The sequence below is a fragment of the Macaca thibetana genome, chromosome 8 (assembly GCF_024542745.1).
Source record: "Macaca thibetana thibetana isolate TM-01 chromosome 8, ASM2454274v1, whole genome shotgun sequence".
Classification (NCBI taxonomy): Eukaryota; Metazoa; Chordata; class Mammalia; order Primates; family Cercopithecidae; genus Macaca; species Macaca thibetana.
This window is the reverse complement of record NC_065585.1, coordinates 57,607,543-57,626,672: the sequence shown is the minus strand read 5'-3', so window position 1 is coordinate 57,626,672 and position 19,130 is coordinate 57,607,543. Positions and strand designations below refer to the sequence as shown.

Below are 19,130 nucleotides of genomic sequence, written 5' to 3'. Positions count from 1 at the left end.
ACAAATTTCAACCATATATCATATGGACAGTGACAAAAAATTACGTCCACACACACATACAAACCCAAAAATAGATTTCAAGGGGGGAAAAAAGCTTTACTATAAATAAGTTGGAACACTTTCTCAATATAACAATGTTCTCAGAATTATATAACAATTTCATATTTGTATATTTTAAACAATATGTCTTCAAACCACATAAAGCAAAATTTGACCAAAAAACCCCACAATTCTAATCAGGAATGTAATAAACCTCTTGCAATATATAATAGAATAAGAAGATAAAAATAAGTAGGAAGCTACCATCCCCAAAAGTGACAAAATAAGAACCTTCAAACATTCTATTTTCTATGAAAGTGTGGTAAGAACCAATGTTTTCAGTTATTTGCAAATTAACCAAGGCTTGCAGCAATCTGGAGAGCATTTATCAAGAAGAATGGATGAATGTCAATGAGACCAATGAACTTTGTGGCATTTTAGCTTGTCCTATAACCACATTCCCTATCTAGCTCTGGGGAAGCCTTGAAAAGCAACAGCCCCCAGTAAATGGAGAAAACTAGAAGTATGACAGTCACTGAAGAGACGAGAACAGGTTGGGAACCTTTCAATGCCTCACTCCAAAACAAGCATCGTTCTCTGACATGTGTGGTCATTCTCTGGAAGACTCAACTTGAAAGGTTGTTGTTATATGACTCAGTCCACCCAGTACAAAGCCTTTTTCCCAGGGGTGTTTGTTGAAAACAGTGAGAGGCAATTGTTTACACTGGGAGCTCCTGAAGGCTGTGGATACAAATTGAGGCAGATAATAGGCTAACTAAAAAAGTGAACATTTTCCAATGCATTCTATGAGTATTACCAAAAACAGATGAAGATGTCACAAGATAAGAAAACTACAGATCAACATTTTATAAATACAGATGTAAAAATTCTCAACAAACTTAATTCTGCACCATGTAAAAAAGATGATAAACCATGTTCATATAGAATTTAAGCCAGAAATGCAGTCTGTATCTGAAATTCAACATAATACATGAATGTAATATCAACTATTATCTCATTGTAATATGAATCATTGTAATACACTATACTCATGGGATAAAGAACAAAACCCACTGTATTAGTCAGTTCTCATGCTTCTAATAAAGACGTATCCAAGACATAATTTATAAAGAAAAAGAAGTTTAATGGACTCACAGTTCCACATGGCTAGGGAGGTCTCGTAATCATGGTGGAAGGTGAAGGAAGAGCAAAGGCACATCTTACATAGCTGCAGGCAAGAGTGAATGTGGAGGGTAACTGCCCTTCAGAAAACCATCAGATTTCATGAGGCTCATTCACTATTACAAGAACAGCATGGGAAAAGCCAGCCTCCACTGGATCCCTCTCATGACATGTAGGGATTATGGGAGCTACAATTCAAGATGAGATTTGGGTGGGGACACAGCCAAACCATATTACCCACATGATCTCTTTGATGATAAAAAGTACTGAAAGAACTGGCAATAAAAGAGAATTTCCTCAACCTGGTAAAAATCGCCTCCTGGGAAATTCAGCAAGTAAATGGAAGAAAAGATATCCAGATTGGAATAGAAGTAACATTACCTCTCACCTCTCTTTGCTGACGATATAATTGTGTTTATAGAAAAATCCTAAAAAATTTACACACACACACAAAGCCAGCTAATGAGTTTGCCAATATTGCAGTATTCATGATCAACATATAATAATTCTATTTCTATACACTAGCAAAGAACAGTCTAAAAATGAAATTAATAAAATTAATAGTATCAAAATGACAATATACTTAGAAATATATTAAAAAATAAATGTTTAACTTGGATATAGAAAACTACAGAATATTATTGAAATAAATTAGAGAAAACCTAAATAAATAGAAAGACATTGTGTGTTTATGAATTGGAAGATTTACTATTGTTAAGATGGCAATATTTCCTAAATTGATCTACAGATTTGCCATAATTCCTATTAAAATTTCTGCTCTCCTTTTTTGCAGAAATTGATAAACTGATCTTAAAATCAATATGGAAATACTAAGGACCCAGAACAGTCAACCATCTTGCAAACGAATATGAAACTAAGAGCACACACACTTTCAGGGTGTGAGTTTGCATTAGTCAAATTTGTGTGGTGCTGGTATAAGGATAGACATATAGACTAATAGAATATAACTGAGAGTCCAGAAATAAACCCACACATTTATGGTCAATTGACTTTCAACAAGAACACCAAGACAATTTCAACAAATGGTGCTGAGACAACCGAATATTTACATGCAAAAAATGAATTAGGACCCCAATCTTATATGATGTAAAAATTTAAGCATCAAAACTGTAAATTTAACAAGTCTATAAAACTCTTAGAAGGAAGCATAGATGTAAATGTTTATAACTTTGCACTAGGCAATGGTTTCCAGGATATAACACTTAAAGCACAAGCAACCAAAGAAATATTAGATAAACTGGACTTTATACAAATGAAAAACTTTTATGTTTCAAAGGACACTATCAAGAAAGTGAAAAGACAACCTACAAAATAGGAAAAAATATTCACAAATCACATATATGAATAGGATCTAGTTTCTAGAATATACTCAAAACTATTATACTTCAATAATAAAACAAAAATACCTTATTTAAAAATAGGCAAATGATTTAAATACAAAGTTCTTCAAATTGCGAGAAAAGCAAATCAAAAAACATTGTGATACGACTTTACATCCAATAGGATATCAAAATATAAAATACAGACAGTAATAAAAGTTGTGCGTATGTGAAGAAATTGAAACCCTTATACATAGCTGATGAAAATGTAAAATGATGCAGCTGTTTTGGAAAATACTTTGGCAGTCCTCGAAAAGCAAACCATTGACTTTTTATATGACCCAGCAATTCCACTTCTATGTATACACCAAAGAGAATTGAAAACATACGTTTGCATAAAAACTTTTACATGAATATTCATAGCAGCATTATTCATAACAGTGCCAAAGTGTAAACAACCTGAATGTTCACCAACTGTTGAATGAAGAAAATATGACATGTTATATATAATTATTCATTCATAAAAATTAATGAAGTACTGATTTATGCTACAAACCATAGATGAATCTTAACAAAGTCAGACACAAAAAGCTACATATTATATGACTGCATTTATATAACATGTCTGGAATAGGCAAATCATAGACACAGAAAGATTAGTGTTTGCTAGGATCTAAAGAGAAGTAGGGATGGACAGTGAATGATAATAGATACAGAATTTTTCTTCAGTATGAAAATGATCTGGAATTAGATATGGTTCCACAGTTGTATGAATACACTGAAAACCACTAAATTGTACTGTTTAAAGCTGTAAATTTTATTATGTGTATATCTTTTTTTGGGGGGGGGATGGAGTCTCGCTCTGTCACACAGGCTGGGGTGCAGTGGCCAGATCTCAGCTCACTGCAAGCTCCGCCTCCCGGGTTTACGCCATTCTCCTGCCTCAGCCTCCCGAGTAGCTGGGACTACAGGCGCCCGCCACCTCACCCGGCTAGTTTTTTGTATTTTTTAGTAGAGACGGGGTTTCACCGTGTTAGCCAGGATGGTCTCGATCTCCTGACCTCGTGATCCGCCCATCTCGGCCTCCCATATTGTATGTATATCTTAATAAACAATAAGAACGCATAAGATTTGGACATGTTGTCCATGTTGTTACATATTTACAGAAATTGATCCTATGCCATAAAACTCATTTCAAAAAATTCAGAATGTGTTATATAGACCAACAGTGGAGATCATCAGCAAAATCACAAGATAGCTCTGAAAAGAGTAGTGAAATTGATACAGTAATCCCAGGAAGTCTTCACAATATGAAACAGACTATGCGACTAAGTTTGTCTATTAAATAGACTGAATATGTAATTTAAAATATTCCCACAAATGCCCATTCACTTTAAAAGTATGAATTCCTGTGAATTCTATGAAAAATTTAAGGAAGACATGTCAACTCTACACAAACCCTTCTAAAGGACAAGGGAGAAAATGGTCCTAAATTATTTAATTCACCCATGATAAACTTTATATTGAAACCTGATAAGGGCTTTACAAAATAAGAAATTATTGGCCAACCTCATTAATTAAAAATATATATAATATATTATTTTTAATATATAATATATATTTAATATATATTAATAAAATATATATATTTTTATTATATGTAATATAGCAATATGTAAGTATATTGAATCCAGAAATATATAGAAAACACTATACATCATGACCAAGTTTGATTTATTACAAAATTTAAGATTCATTTAACAATAACAAAGTGTTAATATATTTTACCATTTTTACAGAATAAATGATAGACATCATTTGGTCATCACTTTTCAGACTCTTAGTTTTACATTTTTTTGCTCAATGAACTCAGATACAGTGTTATTTCTATCGCTATAATTGAGGTTTCACAGCTTTCTGTAAGTATTGTAATGAAAATATGTCAACTCTTGAGGGCATTCTTCTTTAGGAAAACCTGATAACAGCAGGATCTTTTAAATTACATCCTGTAGATCAATTTGACATTAGTTTTTCAGCTGTCCCTCCTGAGGTCTCTCTGAAGGTACAAAGAAAAGGAAACAGTCATTCTTTTATGGCTATCATAATTGCTGAAATGGAATCACATGGTATTTCTGCACCCTCTTTGCTAAAGTATGCCTCTTTGTTTGTTGAAATGTTGTAAGAAAAAAAGAGAAAAGTTTTATTATGTGTCAAAGTTTGCTGATAATCGGAGATGACATCTTCCCACTTTGGATTCCTGTCTCTTACAGTTACTTGAGATAGAGAGAGACAACCCCATTTCAAATAAAATCTACCTACTTAATGACCACTCTCTTTCATGCTGCTATTATGGTTTTGCTATTTAAATATAATGTTATAATAATGCTTTAGGCACAACTGATTCCTAATTTTGTTTTACCTACATATTACTTTCCCTACTATAAATTGTTTGCTTTATTTTCTAAATTATTAAATGCAACATCATGATCTGAGTAAGGTAAGGTTGGTATAAAAACTTGAATAATAATGCTAACATTTATTATGACAAAATGATGTTCCTATAGTTTCACATCCATAAAATTGAGAGAAATTTTGCACAATTCTGGGTTGTGCCCTATGTCAATTAAAACCAATACCCGAAACTTATGAGATAATTATCCACTTTTACTTTTTTATCAAGCTAGACAGAACTTAGCTAAAATCCTAGCAATGCCAATTGCTTAATTTTCCTGAGACATCAATTTCTCATTTGTAAAATTGTTGCAAGGCTACCTATCTGGTACCAATTTCTGTGAGGACTGCATGAAATGATGGCAATTGCAGATTCTGTGATCTGGCACCTAGCACTTAGTATGGATAATCAAATTTGAGTTTCCTTGGCTCACTTCTTGTACCAAAAAAATTCATTTATGTATCCCACTGACAGACCCAAAGGGTACAGTTCCTTAATTGATTTAATTTGGCCAGGGATATACCCTTAATCTAATACAAACAAATTTATAGGTGTGGAAAACCAATCATCCTTTCTCAATAAATAATATAAACTTTGTCAACTAGTGGAGCCAACTGTTAGCTTCTTGAATAAAATCATGTAAACTTGGACTTGGGGCTCCCATATTTACTAGGCGTTATACAAGATGAGATTATGGAAGCATTGAGCAGATAATGGAAGGGAAAACAAAGTCAACAGCATGACAAGGACCTCACAGTTCCCCCTGTAAAGAGCGAACACCCTTCGTTCCTGATACATGTGGTTTCAGACTCAATTCCCATTACGCCATACCCTGAGAGTCTACTACCTTATTTTGTATGTCCTTTGGAACACACATCTTTTGTATGTTAGCTGGCTTGAATGTGTTCTACTCATTACAATCAAATGAGTTTGGACTATAAAGTTGTTCCACTGCTTTTAAAGTTATGTCATTTAGAGCACCATATATTAGTTTTCAAAATATTAAGTTGCACCATGGCTTTTTATGAATATTGATTATTCAGTAGACTGTGTAAGATTGGCTAATAGGGTTACCGATACGTAGTCTGGCTTAAAACTACATCTTTACCTTAAAAGTGTTAGTGCTTTCATCTATGTCTTGAATATTGAAGGAAAAAAATGTAATATGGAGATTACATAAGCCTAGGGAAGAAAAATGACCAAAACAGTTTGCCCAACTGTTTGAATGAGTTGTGCACAAAACACCATGGTCCTAAATTGTGTTACATGTTAATATTTATGTTTATATATATAATTTAAAATGTTTTTATCACAAGTAAAAAGTGAAGTAAAGAAAAAAGTTATTTTTGATTTCATGTAAGAATAAACAAACTCTTCATTATGTCAGCAAAGATTTTGGCTCTTTCTGTATTTTCACTCGTCTGTCTTCTGTGTGTTGGCTGTAGTCCTTGGTCTTGTTTTTCATGCTTTCAAGATGCTGCTGCATGCTTAAAAATTTAACACAACCTTGTCCAAAACATAAAGGGCAGTTGATCATCATAGGTTGTTTTTGTCTCCTGGATCACTGACCTTCCCCAAAGCACCCCCCCCAGCATACTTCCTCCTAAATCCTATTGGTTTGATTTGGGTAGGGTAGCCAGATATACTCTGTTGTGCAAGCAGAGTTATGAATGCTTCCTTTTTATTCTCAAACATGCCCATACTTCAATAAGAAATTATCCACCTGCTCTTGGTTTGGGTAACATGCCTATATCTTAGGAGCATAAGATCCCCCTGCAAAAAAAGGCGCCCCCCAAAAAGAAACCTTCAAAAAAACAAAAACAAAAAACCTCAGATATCTAGTGTTTCAACCTCTGTCATGGAAAGTGAATCTGCCAGCGGATAAATGAATGGCTTTGAGGTAGACAACCACTAATGTCTGCCACATGTTAGGTACTAAACAATTTCCAATTTCTGAATAAAAAGTGGGACATTGTGTAAATTAGTCTAAATTATTGATACTAAAAATTTATGGGATGATCTTGTTGTATGTGAATGTGAACTTAGAAAGAAGTACTAATGAATCAATTTAATTATTAGGGGAAATTTAATTTTGTCTACTATTTTGAAATATTGATTAAAATAGGATTATTAGCTGCTCTTTTTATTTATAAAAATTATCTTTTGATGGTATTCTAAGTGTTTTCTTTTGTTTTCATCTAGAATTAGACCCAGTGACCAAGCAACTTATGCTCCAAACAGCGAAACCAACTTTTGGCCATCTGACAGATGTAAGTAAAATGTTCAAGTTATAATAAATGTCACTCTTCATAGTAATTAAATGCAAACATTTATTATTTATTTTTTTTAATGTCTAGTAGCCTTCATATTAAGATAAGTGTAATGTTATCTGCTCTAGAAAATAATGACATAAGACATTTGTAAAAGTTCTTATAATGAACCATCCACCTACTTATGTGTTTTAATTTTACTCTAAGATACTATTTTTGGTAAAATATTTATAACATCCTTAAAAAACTTTCAGTCTGTCTCAACAAAATTATTCTTGTAATAATCCTTACCTCAAAGAGTTTTACATTTTTAGAGAGGAATATAAACATTTAAATAGATATTGCAAAGGTCAGGGGTCACTCTTTTTTTTTTTTTTGGTTTTATTGTGTCCATTTTATATGAATAAAATATTGTAGTTTGAACAAATACACCTCATGCCAACCTCTATAAAATTAATATTATAATATGCCCATAGAATGCATAAAGAACCACTATGCATTAGTTCATTCTAGAATATTTAATAACCTATACAAGAAATGTGATTAAAACTTTGAACAAGTTGTTAATATAATGAATATGAACAACATTCAAGACAATAGCTTCCGTAGGAGTCTGGAGAAGTCCAGATGGCCTGATGGTATTGCTCCTCATGAAAAGACTGCAAAACCCAAATGACCTCAGCCCTCACGGCCATATATAGAGAGTGGTTGTCTGTAAAAGGTGGCAGACTGTGATGTGTGATATAAGGATGTTAAAAGAAGCCAAAGGGAGAAGGAAATGGATTGGCAGTTTACCCAAGTAAGATCTGGGAGGAACAGAAATACCTAAAGGAGTTTTTAAAAGATTAAATTGTTTATAGTGTTGTGCTAAATGTCTCTGTCTCCTAACAAAATCCTTAGTGAAATCCATCTGACTCATTCTGATGTTTTCAGTGTTTCCTTATGGTTGAATTTGAACACATGCTGTGTCTTCCTTTTTGACTAAAGTATAATGAGAACAGTAGTTCCCCCAAAGAGGGCAACATTGGGGTTAAAATTTGAGAGCTCATCTGCTATTTGTGAATTAGGGTGCAACTTTCAGTTGTCTTTTGGATTAAATCATCTTGATGAAAGTGCAATGAGTGTTTCCTTGCCATGGTTACCAAATGACTCAAATGATGGTAGTTGGTGTGTGACCACAAGGAGAAGGACATTATGAGGTGAGCATTTGCTAGTTTGTACCAACAAAAATTGCATATTCCCTGAATTTAAGTTCTAACTACTGACTCTGCTGATACAAGTGGAGCTTTGCCTGAGTCAGCTAAGCAGGACAAGTTTGGAGTTGAGGGAAGACACTTTCTTTATAGCTAAGCCTTCAGACTGGGATAGGAAACAATAGTCCAAAAAGTATGTAGAAAAGAGTCTCCTCAATTCCTTAGTTGGGACAGGAGCTTAAATCTTTGTAAATCTTGGATGTTGTCTTCCCCTTAAGATTTTTTTTTTTTTTCCTGGTAGGGAGGAAAAGAGAGGAAAACATCTTTTTCTGTAGGAAATACAGCAGTGATAGATGTTACTCAGCACGATTAGTGGGGATAGGAAATGCTGAAAAGGACTGACTAACTGGCCAGAACTGCCACCCTCCTAAGAAACCTGGATTATGCCTTCCAGGGATCCAGGCATAGTGAGAGTGTGATGTATCAGGATAGCAGACATTTGAAAGGCAGTGGGAAAAGCAAAATGAAGCAAGGAGAAACTCCTAGGTTGGAAGTGTGTCTAGAGATATGTAGAAGAAAACAGACATTTCTAATTAAGTTCTTTTAAGCAGTTTGAAGTGTCAGTTTTACAGTAAACCTTCTGTCTTCCTTCAGAGTCTTCAATTGCTCACTAATGATTTTGATGTAAATAGATTTATTTTTAAATTCTGAGTAGAAAAATGTGCCAACTGAAATTTTCAGTTTCCTGGAGGCAAGAACAGATGCCACATATTAAGCCAGCCACATCTGTTAAAGCATGTAGCACAGGAAAAATAAAAGGAAACTTACTTTATTCTGGCAATATGTTAGTGATTGTTCAAGTGTTCAATTTTAATTGTGCATTTGTCACTATGTGGCTTGTGACAGTTCTCAGGCTACTTTGAACTTTGCTTTTTTTCCCAGCAGGAGCATCTATTTCAGTACTTTGCACAAGCTAGCATTATTTTAACTAATTCCAGCAGGGTCAAAATTAAATGAGTAGGTTATATATCTCTATAAAACACCCACCTGCATATGTTATGCACTTGCTTCATACTGATCAGCATTTTTCCACAGACATGGTGATATGGTTTGGCTGTGTCCCCACCCAAATTTCATCCTCAATTCCCACATGTTGTGGGAGGGACTCAGTGGGAGGTAATTATTCAATTACCATGGAGGCAGATCTTTCCCTTGCTGCTCTTGTGATAGCTAATAAGTCTCACAAGATCTGATGGTTTTAAAAAAGGGAGTTTTCCTGCACAAGCGCTCTTCTCTTGTCTGCTGCTATGTGAAACGTGCCTTTCACCTTCTGCCATGATTGTGAGGCCTCCCCACCCACATGGAACTGTGAGTCTAATAAACCTCTTTCTTTTGTATATCGCCCAGTCTTGGGTATGTCTTCATCAGCAGCATGAAAACAGACTAATATACATGGAATTACTTTGACTAGTTTATTAAATGGGGAGTTTCAGACATAGCTCAGTTTTGTCTGAATAATGATTGGATGATTAAACAAAGTCAAATTTTTATGTATGGTGCCACAAAGAGAACCTTTACCAATAGGACCTCACTCCTGCCCACCTGTTCAAATAACATTTAATTCTCCTGTGTTTACTTCTAAAAACATCATTATTTACATTTTACAGTTAACCTACAATTAATCTGGAATTGACAATTGTCTATAGAGTGAATTTAAGTTGAAGAGTTTTATTATCCATATGAATATTCAGTTTTCTCAGTCACATGTGTAAAAAAGACCATTATCTACTCACTAAACTACATTGTCACCATTGTTATAAATTAGGTGACTGTATATATGTTATTATATTCTATATTTTACAAAATAGTTGCATTTGTCCATCCCCATCTCGATGCCACAGTTATTTAATTTGGGGGTTTTTATATAAATTTTGATATATTTAGTGGAGTAAATCCTCCTACTTTGTTCTTTCTCATGGCTGTCTTATCAATTCCCCTCTCTTTTGGATTTACATTTAAGTTTTGGAAACAAATTGGCTTGTCAATATCTACAAAAATAACCTACTGTAATTTTAAGGTTTTATTTTTATCTTTGCTTTTCACTGGTTTTACTTTGGTGTGCTTACATATGGTTTTGGTTTTATTCCTACTTCTTCTGTTTAGGTTTTACAGGTTTTACAGGTTTTTTGAATGTATGCATTTGTCTTTCATTAGCTTGAGAAAATTTTCAGCCAGAATTTTATCAAATAATTCTCTGCCTCATTCTTTTTTCTCTCCTTTTGGGGCTCCATTTAAACATACATGAGAAATTTTGCCTGTATGTGTCTTTCCTCCTACATATTTTTTGGGTATTTCTTAATCTTTTAATCTCTATTTCAGTTCTCATATTTTAATTGCTCTTCCTTCCTGTTTATTAATTCTATTTTCTGCTCTTTTTAATTTGGGGTTGATCTATCTATTGAATTCTTCATTTCCAATTATATAGATCCCAATTATCAGGTGATATTCTATATTTTTTATCCTTTTAGTCCAACTTTTCTACTATTTCTTGAACATATCAAAGTTATTTTAAACTTCTTGTCTACTAATGTTAATATCTGAATCTTTGGTGCATCAAGATATCTAATTGTATTTTTTTTCCTGGTTCTCTGTCACATAGTCTTGCTCTTCTTATACTTGGTAATTTTCAGTTGAATGCTGGATATTTTGTACAAAACTTTTATAGACTTCAAATAATAACTTCTTCATGATAGGATTATTAATTTCTTTGTAGGCAATTGGAATGGAGGATTGATCACTTTAAGCAATCAGGGAAAATTGAGCTCATGTCCCAAGAGTGGCAAGCCTCAGTCTACTTCTTCATCCCTGTTACTCTTCAGGGTTTTCAATGGGATTGGAAAATATCACTTGCCTCACCCCTGTCAGGTCCTAAACTCTAATTTTGTTTCTTTAAGGAAGACTGATGAAATCTCAGCATTTTTCCAACAGCTTTTGGCTTAGCTTTTGAGCCTCTTGTCCTGCACAGACATCTTGATGGAATAATCATGTGTTTGAGTCCCTTAAAGTCCCTTAAAGTCTCTAATTTTGTCATTGTGGACACGCGAGACTACCCAAAGCTCAGCTGGTTTCTCTGTTCTCTAGCAATGTACCTCCTCTGCCGAGGCAAATTCCTTGAGCAGCATCAGTAACAGACCCCAAAATAGTAGTCAGTTCCACGTTGATACTTCAGCTTCTCTAGATTACCATACCTTTATGACTTCATGAAATTAGCACATCTCTGAAGACTTTAGGGACATAATTTTTCCCCCAGCTCAGCAGGAGCATAATTGTGCTCAGCGGGAGCAATGGTCTATCACAAACTAACCTACTCTGTACAGAAGCAGAAATTCTGAATACATTTTACTGAAAAAGATCAAGTGAAACCTGATCTCTAGGTTAGTTTTAATATTCTCTTTGGTCCTACCACTTCATTATGGATTTTTATCTGAAGGATGTGCCTAATTCAAAGTACATTTTGAAGAAAATGGTTGACATTGTTTTTCCCCAAAAATGATCCAAGACTACCTGTTAGCTCACCAGTATCTGAAACATTGAAATAGAATCTCCTCTGCACCCACATGTCTTTCACCACAGGAATAATTTTATGTAAGACAATTAGTTTAACTATCCTGTCTTTTAAACTTGTATATTCTAAGATTTTGCCAGGGGCAAGAAGTGGCAAAACTGTTTTCTCTCAATTGATACTGTGTAGAATAAATTGAGTTATTTCAAGGAAGGTAATTGGTGCCCATGATTTGGTAAATAAATGAGGTTCAGGGAAAGCAACAGAAATAACATAGATATAAGAGTAATTGTTGACAGAATGTGGAAAAAAAAGTTATAGAGAGATTAAAGACCACACGTTGAATTAGGGATGACTCACTAAGTTGAAAAAAGGAGCAGAGTGAATAAGAAAAAAGCATTTAAAACATAGTAAGTCAAGTTTAATATAATTGTCTACCAAAATAATAATGAATTTTACCCTAGGCATAGAATAAAACTTATTGGAAGAATAGTAATTAATTTTAAAAGTGTGAAAAGATAGTTGGGACACTTTGTAGCTGGTGAAAAGTCATTCTGTGATTACTCTTGAACTAAATCAGATTTGTAATAGAGCAGAACAATTTGATTTAGTTTTTAAAGATAAATGTCAAAAGTTTACCCTAGTTATTTAAGAAATATGTAGTAAATGGGAAGGCAGATGGAAAATTAAGAAGTTTCTTCTTATTCGGGCCTTCCCTAGTCCTGAGTTTCATCTGCCAGTGAATATGTTGCTTGCTGAAATTTTCTGAAAAGTCTCCATTAAAACATATGTGTTGCATACAAAAAAGGGAATGGTTGAATTCTCTCTGAAAAAGTCTGTTTATGATAAATGTTCCAATGTCTCCCATTTCACATGACAGAAGTCAGGAGCACAGCAATAGTGAAGAGGGCAACACACAGCTAGGAGAACACATGCAGCCTGGAGACTGTGCTCTTGGCATTTCCCGCTTACTTGAGTTGTTGACATTTAAAGACAGAAAAGAACATGGGCTAGCAAAACGGAAGAAGCTTGTAGGCGTAATGTTTCTTCACCCCACAATGCCTGTGGTATGTGTATCTTTTCCAGCTTCTTTTTTGGCACATGATGGGTGACAAGTTACAGAGAAGACTGAACTTTCAAAATAAAGAAAGGGATTATTTTTGTTTTCTCATATTTTTTCCTATTTAGCTTATTCAAAACAAATTCATGAGTTTCAACATGGAATACATGACAGGCTCCCCTCTGGGGCTTTCTGAGGTTATATTTTTTCTCCCATGACCCTCTGAAGTTTCTAACCCAGGATATTTCAAATGGATGTCAGACACTTACATTTTTAAAAATTTCATAAGAGATTATGTGAAAACTCCTTTCAAACTTGGGAACATTTTCCTGGCATCAATTCTAAACTTAAATAAATAAACTCTTGTTGTTTGGTCCTGAAATAAAAGCCAAACTAATTTTTAAGACCCTTAGACAAATCCAGGTTGCCTGTTTAAGTCTGTATACTTTTCTTATTGTAGCCCTTATCTTTCAAAAGATGAAGATAATCCTATTTTAGTTCCACTAGGTCTTAAAACAGTTGGTTTTGTACTGGATAAGAAAAAATAAAAGAGTAATGTTAGAAAAAGTCAGGAAGGATAACCCAGAAATAACTGTCACTTATTTTCACTCGGTTAAGAATCGGTGGTTGAAAAGTTTTGAAAACATGCCATTTAGCCCTTTGCTTAGATATAAAACTTTTAAAATTCTCCTTTAAAAAACCCTTTTAAAATGTACATATTATGGAAAATATACAAAAATAAAGATGGATATAATAAATGACTAAATTTTTGTTGAAAGTGTTATTGTATCTCCTTTTATCGAGGTATCCATATCAACACATGAGCACACATGCATGCAGACAAACAGCCTCTAAGACAAGGTGAAAATATGCACACCACAGTGTATTGCTTGGTGAAGCCATGTTATCTGATGGCTCTGTCCATCCATATTAGATTGCTTTGGCTTTTGCCAAATTGTGTTCTGTGTGATAGCACAGCCTAATGTGAGGACATTATTACCAGAAATGTCAGAGCTCTTCTGACAGTACTATAAGGATGTAGGTGCAGATGAAATTTCCAATATTCTTTTTATTAAGAAATATGGGACATGTTTTTCTGGTTTTAGTGCCAGGAATAGGTCTTCTCCTGAATGACTACTTTGTTTTTATTTCAAGGATACTATGACCCATTAAATGAATCACTGATCCTTCTAGATCAATCCTACTAGAAAGCTTTGGCCTAAATTTGTGACCCATCTCCATCAGATGTACAGGAACACTAGTAATGTGCTCAGTATACTCATCTCACTTCTGACATCAGCTCATTTTCCTATCCTCATTTTCCATCTGTCCCAATTTTTTTCAGTCAGCATGTATTTTATTTTGAAGTTGTATATATATATGTAATGTGTTGCTATATATATACACACATATATGTATATATACAATAAGAAGCTCTTTTTTTAAATTTATTTATTATTATTATACTTTAAGTTGTAGGGTACATGTGCATAACGTGCAGGTTTGTTACATATGTATACTTGTGCCATGTTGGTGTGCTGCACCCATCAACTCGTCATTTACATCAGGTATAACTCCCAATGCAATCCCTCCCCCCTCCCCCCTCCCCATGATAGGCCTCGGTATGTGATGTTCCCCTTCCTGAGTCCAAGTGATCTCATTGTTCAGTTCCCACCTATGAGTGAGAACATGCGGTGTTTGGTTTTCTGTTCTTGTGATAGTTTGCTAAGAATGATGGTTTCCAGCTGCATCCATGTCCCTACAAAGGACACGAACTCATCCTTTTTTATGGCTGCATAGTATTCCATGTTGTATATGTGCCACATTTTCTTAATCCAATCTGTCACTGATGGACATTTGGGTTGATTCCAAGTCTTTGCTATTGTGAATAGTGCTGCAATAAATATACGTATGCATGTGTCTTTATAGCAGCATAATTTATAATCCTTTGGGTATATACCCAGTAATGGGATGGCTGGGTCATATGGTACATCTAGTTCTAGATCCTTGAGGAATTGCCATACTGTTTTCCATAATGGTTGAACTAGTTTACAATCCCACCAACAGTGTAAAAGTGTTCCTATTTCTCCACATCCTGTCCAGCACCTGTTGTTTCTTGACTTTTTAATGATCGCCATTCTAACTGGTGTGAGATGGTATCTCATTGTGGTTTTGATTTGCATTTCTCTGATGGCCAGTGATGATGAGCATTTTTTCATGTGTCTGTTGGCTGTATGAATGTCTTCTTTTGAGAAATGTCTGTTCATATCCTTTGCCCACTTTTTGATGGGGTTGTTTGTTTTTTTCTTGTAAATTTGTTTGGGTTCTTTGTAGGTTCTGGATATTAGCCCTTTGTCAGATGAGTAGATTGCAAAAATTTTCTCCCATTCTGTAGGTTGCCTGTTCACTCTGATGGTAGTTTGTTTTGCTGTGCAGAAGCTCTTTAGTTTAATGAGATCCCATTTGTCAATTTTGGCTTTTGCTGCCGGAACGTACCTCAAAATAATAAGAGCTATTTATGACAAACCCACAGCCAATATCATACTGAATGGGCAAAAACTGGAAAAATTCCCTTTGAAAAATGGCACAAGACAGGGATGCCCTCTCTCACCACTCCTATTCAACATAGTGTTGGAAGTTCTGGCTAGGGCAATCAGGCAAGAGAAAGAAATCAAGGGTATTCAGTTAGGAAAAGAAGAAGTCAAATTGTCCCTGTTTGCAGATGACATGATTGTATATTTAGAAAACCCCATTGTCTCAGCCCAAAATCTCCTTAAGCTGATAAGCAACTTCAGCAAAGTCTCAGGATACAAAATTAATGTGCAAAAATCACAAGCATTCTTATACACCAGTAACAGACAAACAGAGAGCCAAATCAGGAATGAGCTTCCATTCACAATTGCTTCAAAGAGAATAAAAGACCTAGGAATCCAACTTACAAGGGATGTAAAGGACCTCTTCAAGGAGAACTACAAACCACTGCTCAGTGAAATAAAAGAGGACACAAACAAATGGAAGAACATAACATGCTCATGGATAGGAAGAATCAATATCGTGAAAATGGCCATACTGCCCAAGGTAATTTATAGATTCAATGCCATCCCCATCAAGCTACCAATGAGTTTCTTCACAGAATTGGAAAAAACTGCTTTAAAGTTCATATGGAACCAAAAAAGAGCCCGCATCTCCAAGACAATCCTAAGTCAAAAGAACAAAGCTGGAGGCATCACGCTACCTGACTTCAAACTATACTACAAGGCTACAGTAACCAAAACAGCATGGTACTGGTACCAAAACAGAGATATAGACCAATGGAACAGAACAGAGTCCTCAGAAATAATACCACACATCTACAGCCATCTGATCTTTGACAAACCTGAGAGAAACAAGAAATGGGGAAAGGATTCCCTATTTAATAAATGGTGCTGGGAAAATTGGCTAGCCATAAGTAGAAAGCTGAAACTGGATCCTTTCCTTACTCCTTATACGAAAATTAATTCAAGATGGATTAGAGACTTAAATGTTAGACCTAGTACCATAAAAATCCTAGAGGAAAACCTAGGTAGTACCATTCAGGACATAGGCATGGGCAAATAAGAAGCTCTTTAAAGATACATCTTTTAACACAAACAATAAATAAACTGAATCCAGATTTATTACCTAGTGCCAACTATCTAATTTAAATCATTTTAATTGTAATCAATATAACCAAAATGATATAATTTTGTGATAATATTCTTTTGATTACTAGTGTGTTATTTAATTTATGGTTTCTATAATAAATAAAGAAATATAAAAATAAGATTATTACCAGATAATTTTAGAAACAGTATTTTTTTTGTTCATTTGCTTAATAATAATGTATAATAAAGGAGAATGGACTGAAGAAATAATTATACTATTAATATAATTCATAAAATATTTTAATTAAGTAGATAAAATAGACTGTTATTTTTAGGTATCTTTTAAATAATCTCAATAGACCAGCACTTAATTTTTTAATATAGTCAATTTATTCTGTTACATTTCCAGTCATAAACATTATAATTACAATAGATTGTTCAAACTGTATGATACATGATTTTTAAATTGCAAACTGAAGTTTTCTTCAAGAGAAATGTAGATAAAAGCTAGAAACACAGAAGAATTTTCCAACACTCTAGCATGACTGTGTTACTTTATATTTCTACCATATCAATTATAAAGTTTAAGAAGTGAAAAACAAGTATTAAGTTCCATTTGAAAAGTACTCTGATTCTAATTTGGACAAATCTCTTTTAAAAGTATTCTTGATTTAATATTCTTTTCATGCATAATTATCGTGAGAAATTATCTTTTAATTACAGTTTTCCAGAAGACAAAATAATCTAAAGCAAATTTCCAGAATGTGGCAATGATTTATGCTTTTAAAAACAGGTTTTCAAGACGTTTCCCTTATTGGAACAATCATTTTTGCATAAATAATTTAAAAACAATAAAAAGATTCTCTATTGTTTTAACAGAAGTTGTAGTTTTGAAGAAAACAAGGCAGCCATGCTTTTGAATTTACAATGAAACTATCATTTTTGCCATTTACTTGTGTATGTAGGATACAATATATTATTACTCACGAAATGCACAAAGTACAGATAGCGAACGCAAATTGGTGAATTTATGCCTGTTATTCGATGTATAATTAATGTTGTTAGGCTTTTCTTATTGTAAATTTATAAGAAATACTGATAAATGTATTTATCCATAAATAAATCATGTCATATGATAAAATCTGTATTTAACAAAATGACAGAGGAGTTTACCAAAGCTCTACTACTTAACTGTGTTGACAACCCCCAGAGACCTAATGACCCAAAAGTTTCCATCGTAATTGTCTAAACTCAATTTCGTAGGAAATTCAGGTCACCATATGAAATATTTATTTTTTATTCCATAGACAAATATTGACAGTCTAATATAGGACAGGTTCTATTGTTAGTCACACTGACTTAATTCAGTGCTTATCACTTCCACATATGTAGTGACTTTCTAATGGCCATGAATTTATTCTCAGGACCAAAGGCTGCAATTCTAAGGAAAAATATAATTTCCTACTTTAGAATTGGATTTTTTTTTCATATCTTAGAAGATTAGTGTTCTTCACATTTAGAGGGTTTACTAAAAATCTAAAGTCACTTATTCATGTTTTTTTCCACATACTTTCACATAGTGATAAATATTTAGCTATGTTTAGATCTGTCTTTAAAATGATTCAGGATTTAATTGCCTAAGAACTCTACGTATATGTATATGAGAGAGAAAAAAGGTGAGAATGGAAAAGACAGGAAGTAAAGAGAATTTGAGTGATGGGCTGGTAGACATAGAAATTTGCAAAATTGAACTTATAACAATGATATACATGAACTGTATAGCAATTACAGTAATCCTGGAAATTTGTAACATAAAAATCAAAATATCAATGTGATATGACCAGTGTTTGTGGCATTCCATTCTTAAAATATACTTGTAAACTTTTAGATTAAATTATCATATGCATATAATAAAATCATACAGTTCTTAAGTGTACTGGACAATGAATTTGTATTAAGTGGCAGCACTCACATAACCACTTCAAAGTTCCTAATATAGAATACTACTAGCACTCAAAAAAACCTCCTTCATTTCTACTCCCAATCATTCATCTTCCCCAAAGTTAACAATCTGTCTAATTTTCTGATAAGGTTAGTTTTACCTGTTCTTGAACTTTATATAAATGGTACTACGTACTGTGCATTATTTTGCCACTGGCTTTGCCTTGCTAGTGCTGTCTATGTAATCTATCAATCAGCACTGATGTGTATAGCAGCTGTTGGTTCTTTTACACTGACAAATTATAATTCATGATGTAAACATGCTACTATTTCATGGTACAATTATATACAATTGATTCCACCATTTATAAGCAGTTTTTTTTTTAAGTTTTTAGTTATTAAGAATACTGCTGTGAATTCTAGTTCCAGGAAAGAACTACCTGGACTCTTCCCTAACTCTCTTTCTAA

The 19,130-nt window shown here is 33.8% G+C and overlaps 1 protein-coding gene across 1 annotated transcript in view; it reads left to right on the top strand.

Moving 5' to 3' along the window:
- Nucleotides 1-19,130, top strand: part of CNBD1 (cyclic nucleotide binding domain containing 1) — a 594,524-nt gene that overhangs the window by 538,703 nt on the left and 36,691 nt on the right. The window contains exon 11 of the mRNA XM_050801223.1: nucleotides 7,216-7,283. Within this exon, the coding sequence (XP_050657180.1) occupies nucleotides 7,216-7,283 (68 nt within the window). The remainder of the gene's footprint in view (nucleotides 1-7,215; nucleotides 7,284-19,130) is intronic.